The 18,187-nt window shown below is 40.1% G+C and overlaps 1 protein-coding gene across 1 annotated transcript; it reads right to left on the bottom strand.

Annotated features, from left to right (window-relative positions):
- Nucleotides 1-1,287: 1,287 nt before the first annotated feature.
- On the bottom strand, nucleotides 1,288-14,732 carry arl9 (ADP ribosylation factor like GTPase 9). Its single transcript, XM_003224662.3, has 4 exons — nucleotides 14,450-14,732; nucleotides 8,690-8,858; nucleotides 5,664-5,839; nucleotides 1,288-4,743 (listed from the first exon to the last, which is right to left on the bottom strand). The coding sequence occupies exons 1-4, from the start codon at nucleotides 14,618-14,620 to the stop codon at nucleotides 4,564-4,566; spliced, it is 696 nt and encodes a 231-aa protein (XP_003224710.1). The 5' UTR covers nucleotides 14,621-14,732; the 3' UTR covers nucleotides 1,288-4,563.
- Nucleotides 14,733-18,187: the final 3,455 nt, after the last annotated feature.

Raw genomic sequence — 18,187 nt, 5'->3', positions numbered from 1 at the left:
TCTAGTTGAATTTTGTCTGCTGAGAGCATGGAATAGAAACAAGATATTTATGTGCCCAGTGATCATTCATTACCCAATAAACTAAAGGAACACTCCTGAAACCCTGCTACCCATTAGGTTATGATCATTAGTCAAACAGTTTTTGCTACTACTATCACAAATTATTGATGTGATTTTGTTTTCATTAGCAGAAATGTGGAAGCAGCCATTGGTTATTTGCTGAGTATGATTTCAACTCATTCACTATGGATACCCAAATTTCTGGATGCTCAAGTCCCATTATATACCATGGCATGTTTTTATTGTATTGTATACAATGTAATGGTGTCCCATTATATACCATGGCATATTTGTATTGTATTTTATACCATATAATGGATGTCTCATTATATATCATGGCATGCTTGTATGCAAGTGGTGTTCCTTGTATAAAATAGCAAAAAATCAAACATTGCTCTTTGGAACTTTTAGGGAATATTTCAAAACTGTGGGTGGTGGAATCAACAGATGCAAAATCCATGGATACAGATGGTAGACTGTACTTTAAATTATTCGGATGTATTTCCAAATAGAAGGCAACCGCAGTTAACAAGCAGTAATCTTTTGGGGGAATACGCGCCAATGAATTTATTGGGAATAAAACACTTGGATGAGGTCTTCTTAAAATCATCATACTGAATTACTCTGAAGGAAATATAACAACAGGTTAGCATTGTCAGGTATCTGGAAAGAGACACCTGAATGCAAAGAGATGTCCACTGTTCTTAGCAAGATGTTCATTGAAAACTATTCAACCCACGGAATTTCAACTTTATTTTTATAACCACAAGCACTATGCCCCCAATATGTTAAAAAAGCATAGATCTACACATATGGCAATAAAATGAAATTATTGGAAAAGTGATTGGAAGAAACTTTGAAGTGATCACTAGGAGATTCCACAGCATTGAGCCATAGCACTGAAAGTGGTTCCAAACTGCATTCATTCAACAGTGTAGAAGAACCCCAACATGACTTGGTCTTAGAACCCTCTGCATAAAGAGTAACATTTCTTTCCGCCACCTTTTCATTTGAAGCTATATTGAGTAATATAATAGTTTCTCCAAATATTGTTGGACCCAGTATTCTTCAGCACTAGACATGCTGGTAGGATGGGATTTGCAGTCCCATAACATCTGGAATGTATAATTCTTACTTCTACGCCAGCTCTTGAGGATGCCTTTCTGTTGTCTAATAAACTATTGGGACCACATCATGTTCAGGCAAATTAAAGACAAGACAGCAAAGTAGGATGAAAATATTCTGATTTTATAGAAAGGAACTGCTTCAGCATACAAGTGGAAAAAAACTCCCTAGAAAACATTTGTACTGTTTCTACTGTTACAAAAAGAAAACTGAAAGGTATAGAGTTTTCCTGCAAGGCAAGAAGTGCTTTTTCCTTGCCTTTACCTTGTCACTCTTTGTATCCTTTGCTCTGTTTTCTTAATACCACTTGACAAATTCATGAAGGAACTGGGAGAAAAGGGGAAGTCTGGCATGAGCTTTGCTTTACAGAGGCAGATTATGTGCTTGAGGTATTTTATTTTATTTCAGAACTTCAAATAAAACTCAATATAGCAGCAGACTGATGTATTTAAACATTGTTTTTTAAAAAATGAGAAAATGTGAGGAGCAAGGAAATCCTCCTCTGCCCAAAATTTTCACCAAAAGGATGTGCTTTGTGTTTGCATTGGCCTCCCTAAACCTTGCATTTCTATTTGTTCTGGCAGCAAAAAGAGGACTGCAAAGCATTCAGCCCTTTCAGAGTTCCCCACAACCTAGGACAATGTAGGAGAAACCTGAGAGAGAAAAGACCGGGTTTCGGAAAAAAAGGTTGCTACTCCTAAACATCCAGAGTTTGAGCTACATGGATTCACAACCATATTAATGAAAAATGTTTAAAATTATGTTTTTAATAAGGGAAACGCTGAAAGACAGGCAGCTACTTTGGAGGAGACAATGGATGAAAGGTGAATTTCTTCTCCCTTTCCACCTAGAGTTGTTCATATGTCGACTTCACTGAGTTTGGATTGCTTAAAAAGAAGAAATGGATTGTTCTCCCTGCCCTATATAATTTAGAATGAAAACTATGTTGTATGATTTTTGTTCCTAAGTTATAAATGTAATTTCTTAATTGATTCTATCAAAAGAAAATATGGAAAAGGTTTATTAAACTGCAAAAACTGGGTTTTTTTTGTTTATAGCACATTTTGCTATAGTTTCTCAATGAATATTTCATAGAATCTCAACCAATTCAACATAGTTTGTGGCAGCCAAAAAAATTAAGTTTTTGGAGTAGACAACTACTTTAGAAGTAAATACCACACAATTAAACAGGAAATAACACTTTCAAACCAGGAACAGAAACTTTTTCAAATTTTGTTACACAGTGAAATGGTCAAGCTTGGCTTCACAATTCCTCCTCCCCTTGGGTTCTCAGGAGAAGCAAGACTCTTTTTGCATTATTTTCTCCTGTGACTCCTTGGAGTGCCTGTTTCTCTTATCTTGCCACTGCCCAGCCAAATAATTGGATTTTCTTATTAGTAATACTCCGTTAGAGCTTTCACAGCAGGCTTAAAACCTGTAGTGCAATTCCTACAAGATTCTTGTGAAAATGCAAAAGCATTGTGGGACGGGGTTGCTGTGAGTTTTCTGGACTGTATGGCCATGTTCCAAAAGCATTCTCTCCCGACGTTTCACCCACATCTATGGAAGGCATCCTCGGAGGTGGTGAAATCTGTTGGAAACTAGGCAAGTAAGGTTGATATATCAGTGGAAGATCCAGAATGGGAGAAAGAATTCTTCTCTGAGGCAAAAGTGAATGTTGCAATTGGCCACCTTGATTAGCATTGAATTGCCTTGCAGCTTCAGTCTGGCTGTTTCCTTCCTGGGGCTGGTGTTAGCCGGCCCTGATTGTTTCCTTTCTGGAATTTCCCTGTTTTCTGAGTGTTGTCTTTATTTATTGCCCTGATTTTAGAGCTTTTTTTAATACTGGGAGGCAGATTTTGTTCATTTTCACGGTTTACTCCTTTCTGTTGAAATTGTCCACATCCTTGTGGATTTCAATGGCTTCTCTGTGTAGTCTGACATGGTGTCTGTTAGAGTAGTCCAGAATTTCTGTGTTCTCAAATAATATGCTGTGTCCAGGTTGGTTCATCAGGCGCTCTGCTATGGCTGACTTCTCTGGTTGAATAAGTCTGTAGTGCTTGCCATGTTCAACTGCATTGAGTCTGCAGTGTTGAGGAACCCTATGCCTCTGGAGACCAACTCTGGTTGAATTAGTCTGCAGTGCCACAGATATATAAACCTCACTTGCCTAATTTCCAACAGACCTCACAACCTCTGAGGATGCCTCCCAGAGATATGGGCGAAACATCAGGAGAGAATGCTTCTGGAACATGGCCATACAGCCTGGTAAACTCACAGCAAACCAGTGATTCCTGTCATGAAAGCCTTTGACAACATATTGTGGGACTGCTTCTTGCTCATCAACATCTTCCCACAGACCACAGTTACACTATGACTCCCATCTCTACAGGTGACTTGTTCCTGGACTGTGTGGATATGCAAAACGGTAAATAACAGCAAACATTATTATAATAGAGAACTTTGGCCTAAGAACAGCACAGAGTCACTCTGGAGGACTTAGAAAATGTCTAGAGGACAAACAAAACCATGGGTATCAGTCCAACGCATAAGGAAGTTGTGCTGTATGTCACAAGAAACTTAACTACAGGAAAAGCATCATTTTCCAGCTTATGAAAATGGAATACCAAAAAGCTTCAGAAATAAGTATGCCCATTTCCAGAAAGAAATGTGAGGCATTGACAAGGGTAGGAAGTGGATAGGGCTACCTGTACATTGATCCCTTTACTGCAGAGAGAAATGGGCAATCAAACTGGGATCTTATCTGAATACCTGGAATATTAAAAGCTCTCTAAAAGGTGGATGCAACTATCTATTTATGTCCTTATTCCCAATTATTAGCTCCAGCTCTCTCTGAATCCAGTGTCCTGCTCAGTATTACTTAGTGCACATTAATAAATAAGAATACAGTGTGTACACTTACACCAAAGGAGTGTTGTAATAGGAAACAGCTTTCCAATTAAGAAAACAAATCTAAGAGGAAACAGCCATGGAGTTATTGAGAAACAGAAATGTCTCTCTGAATGCATACAGTTAGTCCTTGCTTCTTTATGCTACATCCTTCAGTGTAAATTAATATACTTTGCTTCCAGCTTCTCAATTAGCACGTATACAGCTTCAGCTAAAATCAACAGTTACCTACAGAAGCAGCATGTGCTTCCTTAAAAATTTAATCCCACTTTTGTTCAACATTTCAAAGACAGTGCTATGTTTCAAATAAACATAAATACATTTTTAAAATGGTCTTTCCCAATTTAAAAGTCATCAATCATCTTCCTTGGAATAACATACCTGAGGATAACTGCCAGATCTGAATTTATTGACTGGCAATACAAGAATACTGGTGTGCCCTGTTGCGGTGACTCATTCCATTTCCTATTACAGAGATTCTGATACTAGTTGTGAAATCAGTTCCCGTGTGTCTTTCAAGCTAGAAGAGATCTCTAAGCCCTCTTTTGCCACATGAGTACCAATAAGGAACATCTTTCTCTCATCTCCAAGTTCGGATAATGCCAAAGCCTCATGAATGTCCGTGATACAGTATGCGCTTCCAAGATCCTGCCCAGAAAAAAATACAAATAGAAGTATTACACCATGCCTCATATCTTTCCATACTTGTCTCCCCTCCCAAAATCATTCTAATTTACCTTGTACAGCTACAGAATGGGGAAAAGCTACACTGCCATATAATCCAGATTATCACAGCAGATGATCCACATTATCTCATTTGAACTGGATTATATGAGTTTACACTGCCATGTAATCCAGTTCAAAGTAGATAATCTGGATTTTATCTGGCAGTGTAGATGGGGCCTGAGTCACTATGACTGAACAGGGTACATTAAATCTCTTGGAAGCGATTTCCTCCTAAATGCCATTCACACACTTCATCTTACCTACTCTGTGTTCAGTGGAAATTTTGTAAGGAGATCCTACTTGTGTTCGCCCAAAAGTGTCATGGGTGCAGGGCTCTGAGTCAGAAGTCCAGGGTCTCATATATCAAAAGGAGCAGGAGGGCCTCCAGATATGGAAATGGTGGTTCCCTATATTTTAGAGTAAGTCAGGGAGCTATGATCTGGAGGTTATTAACACCAAAGCCTGATACCACCCTTTGGAGTCTCCTTAAGGAGAGAAGAAGCAGGATATTAAATAATCATAATAATAATACCACAACACATTGTTTCAGTACACTGATACTTGGGAAATGACATGAGGTTGGGGAGGGGTCTGAACACACCTATAGCCTGCAAGGAAGGCCTTGGCAGGCCGTTTCTTGTGGAGGCCTGATATTGAGTCTCAAGACTGCTTTACTATCAGACACTAAAATGAAATCCTGGCAGTTATTATTATCTGCAACTAAGAGGAATCATCTACAAAATGTCAACTTACTACCTGTCTTTTTAGGAACTTAGATATGCTCTGCTTCCCTGCCAAAGTGCCCAATGTAAATTTCATTTCAAGTTCCAGTGTTCATTTACCTGCTTATTGGCCAGAACCATAACAGGCAAGGTGGAGTTACTTTGGACAAGCTGATGAAGAAGCTTCTTAGCAACTGGTAGGCGTTCATGATCAGCTGAATCCACAACATAAATTAGCAGCAGGCCTTTTGGCAAGTACATCTTCCAATAGTCACGTAATGTCTCGTTACCCCCAACTGCAAGCCACAGGAAGAAAAAAAGGCAGCAATACTGTAAGGAAAGAACTGTATTTTTCATCAGTACCTCTTCTCTGCATCCATTTTCAAACTAGTTTCCTCAAAATTCTGAGATACTTTGGAAAAAGCCTAAAAATGAGAGTCAATCCAGTTTGACATCACTACACAATATATGCAGCTACAAGAAGCACTAAAAGGCAGGTATTCCATTCATATCAGGCTTATAATTTAATGGTCAGTATAAGAGTATTGGGGTTAAGGTACCAGATTCTGTCTGATATTGAATGCTAAGCAAAGTCAGCTATGGTTAATAGCTAGATGGGAAATTGCCAATAGATTCCAGGTGCTGTAGGCTGTGTTTCAGAAGATTGCAAAACCACCTCTGAGGATTCCTTGCCTAAGAGGACACTATGAAATTCAGGACGTTGCCATAATTCAACAGGTGAGTTGAAAGCATATCCATGCACACTTTGAGTGAGCTTTATTTTTCTAATATCAAAGGCATGCTATGAATATTATGAACGAATAAAATATATCACAGCACCCTCAAGGGCTCTTGTTTGAAATCTTGCAGAGCTACTGTCCATGAGAATAGGAAACACTTAGCTTGATGAAAGCAAAATCAGATGTTTATAGGCATCTTCTAGGGATGTTACACAAATTACAAATGTGGAGTTTATTTCCAAAAGGGTACAAATTTTTTTAAATTGGAAACATGGGTGGCAGGCAGCACATTGTTGGCTAGGAGTAGAATGTCATGTGTAGATCAAAACAAATGTATCAAATCACTTCTTTACAGGGCTTGGGAAATTGCATTTTATAGTAAAATAATCCATATCCTCAGCACATTTATTTCTGATTCCTGTAAAATTTGTTCAAATGGATTTGGTACATTTCAGAAACAAATTCTACAAATTGTTCCACGCTGACTGTGCTTAGATACCACACAATTCAGACTCACAGAGTTGTAAATTCCACCAATGTAAATATTGTCCGAGGGCATAGTTAAAGTTCCTCGTGAAATCAGGAACATGGGTCTTAAACGTGCTTAACCTTTGTTGGATGGGTCAGATCTATATCTGGCTGTATTCCATGCAAAGCCCATGACTATTTTGAAATTACACTTGTTTACTCCATACCCATTTACACTCCATTTATTCCTATTGTATGGTAGTCAGGGTACAAGGTTATCATTTTTAGCTTTTTAACATTTCTTAAACTTTGGTAGAGAAAACCATTTTTTTCTGTCTGTATATCTTCAAGATGTCATAGTGCTTTGCTTTTATTTGTTCTCATGATTCTACTTCAAATTTTATTTTTATTCTTATTTTAATATCACACAATTTAAAAAATCCTCTGAAGATGCCAGCCACATATGCAGATGAAACGTCAGGAGAAAATACTGCTAAAACCTGGCCATACAGCCCAGAAACCACACAACACTCGAATAAAAAAACTGGCTATCAGTTTATTCATAGTATGTTGCATTCAAATGACATGGACCTGTGTATTTCCATCTCACAGTGTCCTTGGTGATTTGGCTATTTTCTAGGCCAGGGGAGGGCCACTTCCCTCTCCCCCCTCAACATGGCTACATCTTCTGCGGTAGCAAGCTGCAATTTGCTTTAAATCTATGTTTGCAGAGAAAGAGTGCCTTGCTTATAGGATCAGCACTACAGGAAGCCACCTGGGAGTAGTATATTTTGATTATCCCTTATGCAAAAAGCTTAGGACCGGAAGTGTTTTGGATTTCAGATTTTAGAATAGCCGTATTTGCACACAGGTGTATAATGAGAGATCTTGGAGATGGGATCCAAGTTTAAATATGAAATTCATTTATGTTTCCGTTACACACTTACACACATAACCTGAAGCTAACTTTAAACACAGTAACGATTTTGATTTTGTGAATGAGACAAAGTTTGTGACCAATGAACCATCAGAAAAGCAAAGATGTCACTATGTCATCCATGTGGACAATTTTGGACTAATTTGGATTGGAGATGCTTAATCTGTACTAATCAGTTTGTAAACATGGCATCTGTTCTTCTTGAAAATTGTTTTAAGGCAGTTGCTTGCTTCCCCCTACCATTGCTACTACAGTGTTCCCTCACTACTTCGCGGTTCATTTTTCGCAGATTTGCTGTTTTGCGATTTTTCAATAAACTCTAAAAGACTATTATAAATCATAAAAAATTACAAATTACAGCCTAAGGAAGGGAGGAAGGAGAAGCCAAAGGGAGAGAAAAGGATCCCAAGCAGCAACGGGAGGAGAACAAGGCAATTTATCAACACACAATGGGTTGATAAAGCCTTAAAATAGTGTATAACTACTAAAATAATGTATAAATATTAAAATAAATTTAGTGTCCCTACTTTGCGGATTTTCACTTATTGCGGGTGGTCCTAGAACCTAACCCCAGTAATAAGTGAGGGAACACTGTACATGCCAAGTGGGGCAGAAGATGTATAGAAGTAAAAAAAAAAAAAAAAAGAGTGGGACAGATGCAGCTTGATGTCCATGGATTCACTTATGCATGTTTCAAAAATTAAACCCCCTTCCTGAAATTTTTATGGGCCTCTCTAAATCCTCCAGTGAGACTCTTTGCCATTATCTATGGTTTCAGGATTCTGTGTATGTGTGTGTGTGTGTGTGAGATGGTCTTGGAATGTAACTCCTGTAAATATGGGAATCCTCCTATACTATCTAACTGCTACCTTAAATATTTTGCTATAACTGCATATACCTAATGAGAGGTGCATGCTGGCAACTGCTAACGGTGAGAGCTCTTCAAGCTAACCTTAAAATAGAGGATTTAAAAATATTTCTCATTAGAAACCCATGCTTACTTTCTAGGAATTCCATTTTGGTTTCCTCTGTGTTAATACACACAGCATTGATGCCTTCTGTGGGAGCTGTGCTGCGCTTTACTTGGTTAGTTGCCAGTGAATGGAGAACACTGGTTTTTCCGGCCCCGTCCAGTCCCAGAACCAAGATTTGCCTCCCAGGAGGTTTATCCTGCGAGACAGAAAGCAGAACAACTGTTATTTAAGGCAAGTAGGAAGCCATGCCACATACAAAAACCTGTGTGAAGCCATTTGTCGGCCTAGTGGAAACAAAATCTTAACAATGATAGCACCTTACAAGTCAGGGTGCCATATCTTTAAAAATATGATGGTGGAAGAACTCCCTAACCATTTCCTTAGCCTTACGCATAAAGATAGTAGAAAGAGAAAAAACTAGCAGATTCAACTTTGGCCATCTCCACCTAAGTAAGACTATGTATTTTGAGATTTTGCCAAAATAATTCAAATAGCCATTTTGGTGAATCTTGCAAACCAGGCATCAGAAACAGTTCTATAACAATAACTTGGTTGACTTAACGAAGATATACTTTATGGGTTTGTATTATACTGCCATGGATTTTCTTTCCTTCTGCTTTTGAAAAAGTAATTAAGTTTCAACTTATATTGGTCTGATTATCGCAGACTTACACAAATGCTTGCAATAACGATAAAGCAAATCTGAAAGTAAGAATACATTTGAGCATAAAATATTTAAAAACAATAGTTGTATGTACGTGTAATCCCATAGATGTAAAGAATTCAATATGGGTTACATCTTAGTAGGGCACAGCAATCGACTGCTATTACAATTGAGCAGAAGCAGTCAAACGACATACTAAGGAGCTCTCAGATAACTTGGAAACATTTCAGAGTTCCTCAATAGTAGAAGTCAAGCTTCTCTGAAAGATAGCTTGCTCGTGTTACCAAAATATCCCCCATAAATATACAAACAGAGAAAACCCTTGGGAATATCCTAGAACAGCCTTTTAATTTACATACATATACATATATATACATACATCCCTGTGTAGCACTGAGATGATGGCGACAATTAGAAAACAGAAGTAGTATAAGGCCATATGTGCTACCTTGAGCTTTTGCATAAACAGAAACAAAAATAAGATATCTTCTTAAGCAAGGGAAGAATTCCAATTGCTGTAAAGGTCACCTATGTGTCAGGCATAAGTTATGCATGATTGAAGCCATTGTTAAGATTTTGCTGAATACTTGCTGCCTTAATTGTATTAGATCCAGCCTGTTGTCATTGCTGATGGGGTATGTACATATTACTGATGAGTCCCATAACCAGTTTCCGTAATAACAAACCTTGTTTTGCCTTTGGCTTGAAAAAATATGCCAGCAGTGAGTAACATTCTGATCTCATAGTAAAGAAATCAAAACAAAGGTTCAACTATTGAAAAAGGGAGATCACTTTATGTTTGAATGGACAACAATGTGAATACAGATGTAAAGAAAACAACTGAAAGGACAACCAGACAAATTGGGAAGCCTGAAGCCCGATAGATTTATTTTATTTTATTTACAGTATTTATATTCCGCCCTTCTCACCCCGAAGGGGACTCAGGGCGGATCACATTGCACACATGTAAGGCAAACATTCAGTGCCTTAAACATAGAACAGAGACAGAGACGAACGCAGGCTCCAAGCAGGCCTCGAACTCATGACCTCTTGGTCAGAGTGATTTGTTGCAGCTGACAGCTGGCTGCTCACCAGCCTGCGCCACAGCCTGGCCCATGTTGATGAATTGCTACTCCCAACATCTCTATCAGCTAGGGCTGATAGAAATGTGTGCCCATCATCTTCCTAAACCTGTCTTGTACTTAAAAAAATACAGTCAGCTCTCCACATTCGCTGGAGTTAGGGGCACAGGACCCCAGTGAAATTGAAAAATGAATGAAGAAATTGCTTTAACCTGAGAGAACACCTCTATAAGAACTTCTAGATCTTTCAGCATGATAATATGGCTAACTTCTGACAGAACTTGACCACTGAATCACATTGGAAGACAGAGTTTTCCAGAAGTGTTCTCTCTAGAAATCTCTAGCAATCCTCCAGCGTGAAGGAAAACGTACGTAGGATCACACTGGATGACCTAGAGATTCCTAAAGAGAATATTTTTAATCAAGTCTGTAAATAACCAAATCCACAAAAGTGGAGGAACAACAACACACCTTGACTAGATGACTCTCAGTGAGCTACTAAGCTAAGTTTAATCTTGTGCAAGTCCATTACATTGGGACAGTCCTTTAATCAGTTGTAAGAACATTAGTTGCCAAATAAAAAGAATGAGGAACACACGCAAGTGGTAAAGAAGCAAACTGTTGAAAATGACTCATCACAAAGCCTTGAACCGATTCCAAGATAAAGCACAGGTAGAAGAGCCACCCTGGGGCTCTCCTATACTATTCTAATCTCTTCCCACTCCGGCATTAATAGGATTCCTCTTTACTGGCTTTAGTCTAATCTGTCTCTGACCTTAAAGTGCTGTCCATGTCTGGCAACAAGACTTAGTATATCTGAGTATCACAGCAAACCTTAAGACGGCTACAAAATAGAATTGCTGTTTTTTAAAGTGCAGAGATACCATCTAAGATGTATAAGGGGATGTTAAATATATGTCAGGAATATGATAAGCAATGGCAAAAAAAAAATCAGGATGAAAAGTGGCAGATGTCAAAACAAAGTGATTTGTGGCTGCATAGGATGTTTGCTGTCATTTACCTTCAAGTCACCTATGACTTCTTAGCAAGATTTATTCAGAGGAAGTTTATTTAGAGTCTTATTACAACACTCAAATCACAACATCCTATTGGCTATTGCAAAAGGAGAAAGAACATTTGTGTTGCTTTTCTTTTATTCCTTTTGTCTACAGACAGCAAGAAGGAGACTTGTGACTCTAAAACCATGGTTTTCTGACTTAGAGAGCCGACATGTTGTAGTGTCTTGAATGTGTTGAACTAGAACTAAAGGGGACTCGGGTTCAAATCTCTGATGGTCCATGGAAACCAATTTGGTGAACATGGGCAAGTTACACTCCCTCAGCTTCGGAGGAAGGCAATTGCAAACCACCTCTGAATAAATCTTGCTACAAAAAAGTCATAATGGGTCTGACTGTTATGAATCACAACAAACGTATGTTTCACAAATGTTAGTTATAAAACAATGCTTGCATTGTGTTCCCTTTTTATAACCCCTTTTCAATTGATACCACAACTAGACAGACACAACTACACTTTTGGAATTATACAGAAGCAGCTACATATATGTTGATTTGTGGCTATATGAGATTTGCACTGCTGCAGAAGTATGGTTATTTTAATTGCAAGCGGAATGTATTCAGCCTCATCTGACTATGGAAGCTAGGCAAGGGTGATCTTAGGCAATATCCAGATGGGAGGCTGGCAGGTAATGGGAGAGATCGTGGTAAAGCTTGGAAAAAGCCCTGCATGAAATCCCCTAAAGGGCCAGTCAGAGGAAACAACATTGTGCCAGATGAAACAAGGGCCTAATCCCTTATAAGGCTCCTTCCTATGGTCCTTGTTTTGCCTGACACAAAACAGGGGGCAGAGCAGACAAAGCTTGCCTTTTACAGTTGCAAGAAAGAATGTTTAGAAGTATTCATGGATTCTATCAACCTTTAGCTTGAAAATATTTTTTAATCCCCAAAGCATATTTTGCTGTTGCCATTTTGTGTAAGGATTACATATCATTTTACATTGTATATCATGAAACTTGAATATCTGCGGGTTTTGCTCTCCATGGGGAGGGGGTCCTGGAAGAAACCCCAGCCCACTGTGCAGCCTTGTCCCAATGTGTGCTGATCTGTAAGTATTTGGTCCTTATACTGAACAATATGGAATTGATGCAGTACTTTTAATTACTACGGCTCAATGCTGTGAAATTGTGGGAGCTGCAGTTTCACAAGATCTTTTGCCTTCTCTGCCAAAGTGTTCTGGTCCTATAGCAAACTACAACTCCTGGGATTCTATAGCATTGAGCCAGGGCAATTTAAGTAGCAACCCACTGCATTAACTCCACAGTATATTTGTGCCCTAAAGGCAACTTATTTCCACATACACAACCACAGCACTGAAATTTCAGGGAGGAGCATCCATACCTGCAGTTTGTCCCTGCTTCTCCTAAACAGACCAGGTTGAACAACTCTCCAGCTGGGGCTTCCTCTTTTCAAGTGAGGTTCACTGACCCAGGTACACCATAGCGCCAGACTAAGGCTTATTTTTTTCCAAAATATAAGGCCTGAACTTCTCCATTACTCTGTTTGCAGGGCAAGGATGAGGATCCAACTTCTATTTTAACTGAGCAAAGAAAATGAAGGTTGCCTCTACACCACAAGCATCAAACTCAAGGCCTGTGGGCCAAATCCGGCCCTCCATGTCATTTTATGTGCCCCTCCAGATGCTAGGCTACAACTCTTGTATTCATTAGACATCATGACTGGAGCTAATGAGAGATGTGATACAGGATCATCATACCTTTGAGAACCACATATGTGGGGCTGACTGGGGTAAATTGTGGGGATGATAAATATGTATTATTCAGTTTTATCATACTTATCTACAGTATTGTAATAAGTGTCTTATTTTAACTTACTACACGGTGGCGAAGTGTGTTAAAGCACTGAGCTGCTGAACTTGCGGACCAAAAGATCCCAGTTTCAAATCCCGGGAGCGGAATGAGTGCCTGCTGTTAGCCCCAGCTCCTGCCAACCTAGCAGTTCGAAAACATGCCAATGTGAGTAGATCAATAGGTACCGCTCCGGCAGGAAGGTAACGGCGCTCCATGCAGTCATGCCGGCCACATGACCTTGGAGGTGTCTACGGACAATGCCGGCTCTTCGGTTTAGAAATGGAAATGAGCACCAACCCCCAGAGTCAGACATGACTGGACTTAACGTCAGGGGAAACCTTTACCTTTACTACACAGAGTGTAATCAAGTCCTATCAAGCTTTGTTGTGAATGTTGCAATTGGCCACCTTGATTAGCATTGAATGGCCTTGAAGCTTCAAAGTCTGGCTGCTTCCTGCCTGGAGGGATCCTTTGTTGAGAGGTGTTCACCCCTGATTGCTTCTTTTCTGGAATTCCCGTTTTGCTACAAGTATTTAAAAAACTGGCTACCAGTATTTGAAAACTCTAAAATCAGGACAGTAAATAAAGAGCAACACTAAAAAAAGGGGTGGGGGGGGTGGGATTCAAGACAAGAAACATTCAGGGCCAGCTAACACCTCCCAACAAAGGATCCCCCAGGCAGGAAACAGCCAGGTTTTGAAGCTGCAAGGCCATTCAATGCTAATCAAGGTGGCCAGTTGCAGCATTCACACTTGCCTCAAACAGACAAATAGTTCTTTCTCCCACCCCGGACCTTACACAGATATATAAACCTGTTTCCAACAGACCTCACAACCTCTGAGGACGCCTGCCATAGATGTGGGCGAAACGTCAGGAGAGAATGCTTCTGGAACATGGCCATAGAGACCGGAAAACTCACAGCAACCCAACTGGGAAATGACATTTATAAATAACCTACGTTACATAGTGTTATGAACCCATCTGAGAACGTTCCCATACACCATCCACAGTTTGCTAACCAAAATATAATTGGGGTGGGAGGTGCGGCTCTTTAAAAAACCAGGCCTGTGAGAGTGTGACGATGATGTCATGTACCCAAGCGGCCCTCGCAAGTTAGCTGGGCTGAGTGCCCGGATGTGGGTGCCTTTACTTACCTGCGGGTCCTGAGGCGGAGGGGCGCCCTCCAGCCGGGCCTCTTCCTTGGCCTCCAGGAAAAGGGGCGCCGGCGGGGCGGAGGCGTAGCTCTTCCAGGCGGCATAGGCCACCCCTCCGGCGACGGCCACCGCGGCGCCCAGCAAGGCCACCTGCCGCAGGCTGCTCGCCATGGCCCCTGGGGAAGCCTAGCGCCTGTCTTGTCACCGCAACGTCCGCTACTTCTTCCCGCCTTCCCTCAGCAGCACTGGGAGGACAGGCCTCGGCCTGCAGCATAGCAACGGAGGGGCGGGGCTTGTTGTCATGGGCGTGGCTTCCTGGCGCCTCCGCCCTAAGCTGCCCTCATCCTCGCAGCCTGGCCTGGCCTTTGTGCCTTCAGGGTCCAGCAAGGAATCAAGACTTGGTCTCCAGAGGCATAGGGTTTCTCAACACTGCAGACTCAATGCAGTTGAACATGGCAAGCACTACAGACTTATTCAACCAGAGAAATCAGCCAGAACAGAATACTTGATGAACCAACATGGGCACAGCATATTATTTGAGAACACAGAAATACTGGACCACTCTGACAACCATGTCACACTACAAGGAGAAATCCACAACCATGTGGACAATTTCAACAGAAAGGAGGAAGCTATGAAAATGAACACAATCTGGCTACCAGTATTAAAAAAACTTTAAAATCAGGACAGTAAATAAACAACAACGCTCAGAAAAAGGGGAATTCCAGACAGGAAACAATCAGGGCCAGCTAACACCTCCCAACAAAGGATTCCCCCAGGCAGGAAGCAGGCAGGCTTTGAAGATGCAAGGCTTTTCAATGCTAATCAAGGTGATCAATTGTAACATTCACACTTTACTCCAGCAGACAAGAGTTCTTTCTTCCACCCTGGACATTATTCCACAGATACATAAAACTCACTTGCCTAGTTTCCAACAGACCTCACAACCTCTGAGGATGCCTGCCATAGATGTGGGCGAAACGTCAGGAGAGAACGCATCTGGAACATGGCCATACAGCCCAGAAAACTCAGCAACTCAATGCAGTTTGATACCCAATTTAACTGCCATGACATAATGGTGTGGCATCATGGGAGTTCTATTGGTGATTCACCAGTACTCTGGCAAAGAAGACCAAAGACATTGTAAAACTATAGTTTCCAGGATTCCATAGCATTGATCCATGGTACTTAAAGTGGTGTCACACTGCATAGTCTTAACACTCAAACTTTTGAAAATGGCATTCTTATATTTTTGGAAAAACACCTTTTGGAGATGGTAACTTTTTAGAAAAGCATGGCCTTTCAGAGAAGTGCCAAAAACTCTTTAGAGTAGAATCTTCTCTTGTGGTATACAACCAGATATAATTAATTATGCATGTCAATGGTTTCAGTTGTTACCTGTTTGATCTGTTAGGAAAAGAGAGATTTTGCCAGTGCATAAGAAACCAGTAGTGCTTCGGAAGTGTTTTTCAGTGCCCAAAAATATACTCTCCCATAAAACAACTTGTTTTATATTATGCACTCAAGAGACAAAAATGAGCTCTAGAATGTTCTGAAATTTCTGCATATGCGCACTGAAACCCATATGTGCACATTTCACAGACTACCCAAAGGAGAAGTAGACTTTGATAACAATAACATATTCAGTTTACTTACAACCATCATGTGTTCAGCATACACAGGTACAAAACTTATCAGTCTAGTTTCAGATATGTTTGAGATAATTCTCTGTGCCAGTGGCCAGGGCATCTCTCTTATAATATAACAGCTATCGACAGGTCACATCGTCAAAAGGAGAGAAAAAAAAGCATGCGGACTGCAGCCCCTCCTGTAACTTCTCAGGAACCATAGTGTAATGGAAGCTGCATACCTGAGTGAACACTCATGGAGGAAAGAGTAAGCAACAGGATCATAGATAAACATTACTGGAGAAGGTTTGATGAAGTTTGTCATTTCCAACATGAACCACCACCCGCACTGTCTCTGTCACTTCTGTTGGGTGGGTTTTTTGTTTCCAGTTGCCAGGCTAGTGCACTCAGCTCTTGTTTTCACCCAGCCAGAATAGACCATGCACTTACCTCAAAACAGATGCTTGGCACCAATACAGTCTAGCTGTTTCTATACCATAAAACTCCTAATTTACTTGCATGCCTCTGATAGGATAATATAAGTAAAGTCAAGACATGGTGCAAAATAGTGTCCAACGAAGCTCAACCATGGTCTGGTGTGATGCCTGAAACACAGCTGGATGCAGAGGGATTAAACACGAGCAACCAAACTGAGACTCTGCCCAGACAATATGTATTGAATGTATATTTATAGATTTTAGATTGTATTGAAATGCTTTGAATGTAAGCCGCTTCAAGTCCCCTTGTGGAGAGAACAGGCGGGGTATAAATAAACACAATAAAATAATAATAATCCACCCTGTTTTGTCCAGGAACAGCCTGTCCTGGAATGCCTTGCCATCAGTTCCACCAAAGGACCTGATTTACACACACTGGATTCTCCTGAACCTAGCCACTCTCAGAGAAAGAAAAAAGTAACATTGCCAAGAAAACCCCAAAAGCAACCTTGCCAACTGCTCTCCTCCTTTACTCAAACATAAGGTATAGGAAGGAATGAGATGACCCAGAACAGAAATAGCTAGGGCCTTTCTGTTCTGCGTGTTTGACCTAGCTATAAACAAGCCACTGCCCTATGTGACATTACTTCATCGTAGCTTTTATATTTAGAACACCTGTTTTCCGTATTAGGTATATATAAAACCATTGTGTGAAATGTGGATAGAAATACAAAGTTCTCTGCTTCAAAATCCTTTGTCATGGTTTCAGAATATACATAGAACAGATGAGAGGCTGTACTCTTTCTTGGCATGAACAAATGGAACCTCTTTATTGCTGTTATGTCTACTCTCTGCGGAACTTGTTTGATGTGTTTATGGGCATTGAATGTTTGCCCTATGTGTGTTATAATGTGATCCGCCCTGAGTCCCCTTCGGGGTGAGAAGGGCGGAATATAAATACTGTAAATAAATAAATAAATAAAACTTACCAAATTGCTATGGAAAGGAACATAACATTGTGTTTGATATAAGATACACAAAAGGATATGATCGACTCTGGCTAGTGAGAATTACCTGAAAACCTTGTTTCTGTGCTAAGATGCTGAGAAGGCCAAGATTAGAGCTGAAATCAACAGGTTCTTCACTGAATATTGGTGTCAACTATTTGCTGACTATCTGTTGTCTGAAGTCAAACTTCCATATTTTATCTCAACCTGCATGTAATTCTGCAACATGTAGAAGGTGGAGTGTGATGGTATTTCATATGAAAAACTGCACTCATTATTATCATCATCATAATCAAAGTATGGTCTCATTATTCACATATGAGGAAACTAAAGGTTCAATTCAAAAATTTAACTGAGATTATTCACGGCAAAAATTGAAATTGGTTAATGTGAAATTTCAGTTCATATTTATCAGGAAGCAATAGAGATATTTACACAGTCAAGGAAACATTTACTAAAATGTTCCCAAGACTAAGATAGCTATACCATCCTATATGCTGAGCAGAGTTCAGCTGTTCTTATCTGGTAAAACTGCATTAAAGGAAAATTAATTCAGGCTATACAGGAGTTAGTTAGGACCTTGATCATATAGTGCAGCAAACCACCTGATCTCTGTGTAGAAAATAGAAGCAGCAATCATCAGTTTCCATTGGAAAAATAGATCTC

The sequence above is a fragment of the Anolis carolinensis genome, chromosome 2 (genome assembly GCF_035594765.1).
Source record: "Anolis carolinensis isolate JA03-04 chromosome 2, rAnoCar3.1.pri, whole genome shotgun sequence".
NCBI classification, from domain to species: domain Eukaryota; kingdom Metazoa; phylum Chordata; class Lepidosauria; order Squamata; family Dactyloidae; genus Anolis; species Anolis carolinensis.
The sequence above is the reverse complement of the archived record's forward strand: the minus strand, read 5'-3'. Positions and strand labels throughout refer to the sequence as shown.

Excerpts from the sequence above, each read along its gene's own strand:
- arl9 (XM_003224662.3), bottom strand. The coding sequence starts at position 14,620 with ATGGCGAGCAGCCTGCGGCAGGTGGCCTTGCTGGGCGCCGCGGTGGCC. Across the intron at positions 8,859-14,449 it reads CTCCGCCTCAGGACCCGCAG|GATAAACCTCCTGGGAGGCA; the intron begins GTAAGTAAAGGC and ends TCTGTCTCGCAG. Across the intron at positions 4,744-5,663 it reads TGGTTCTGGCCAATAAGCAG|GATCTTGGAAGCGCATACTG; the intron begins GTAAATGAACAC and ends TTTTCTGGGCAG.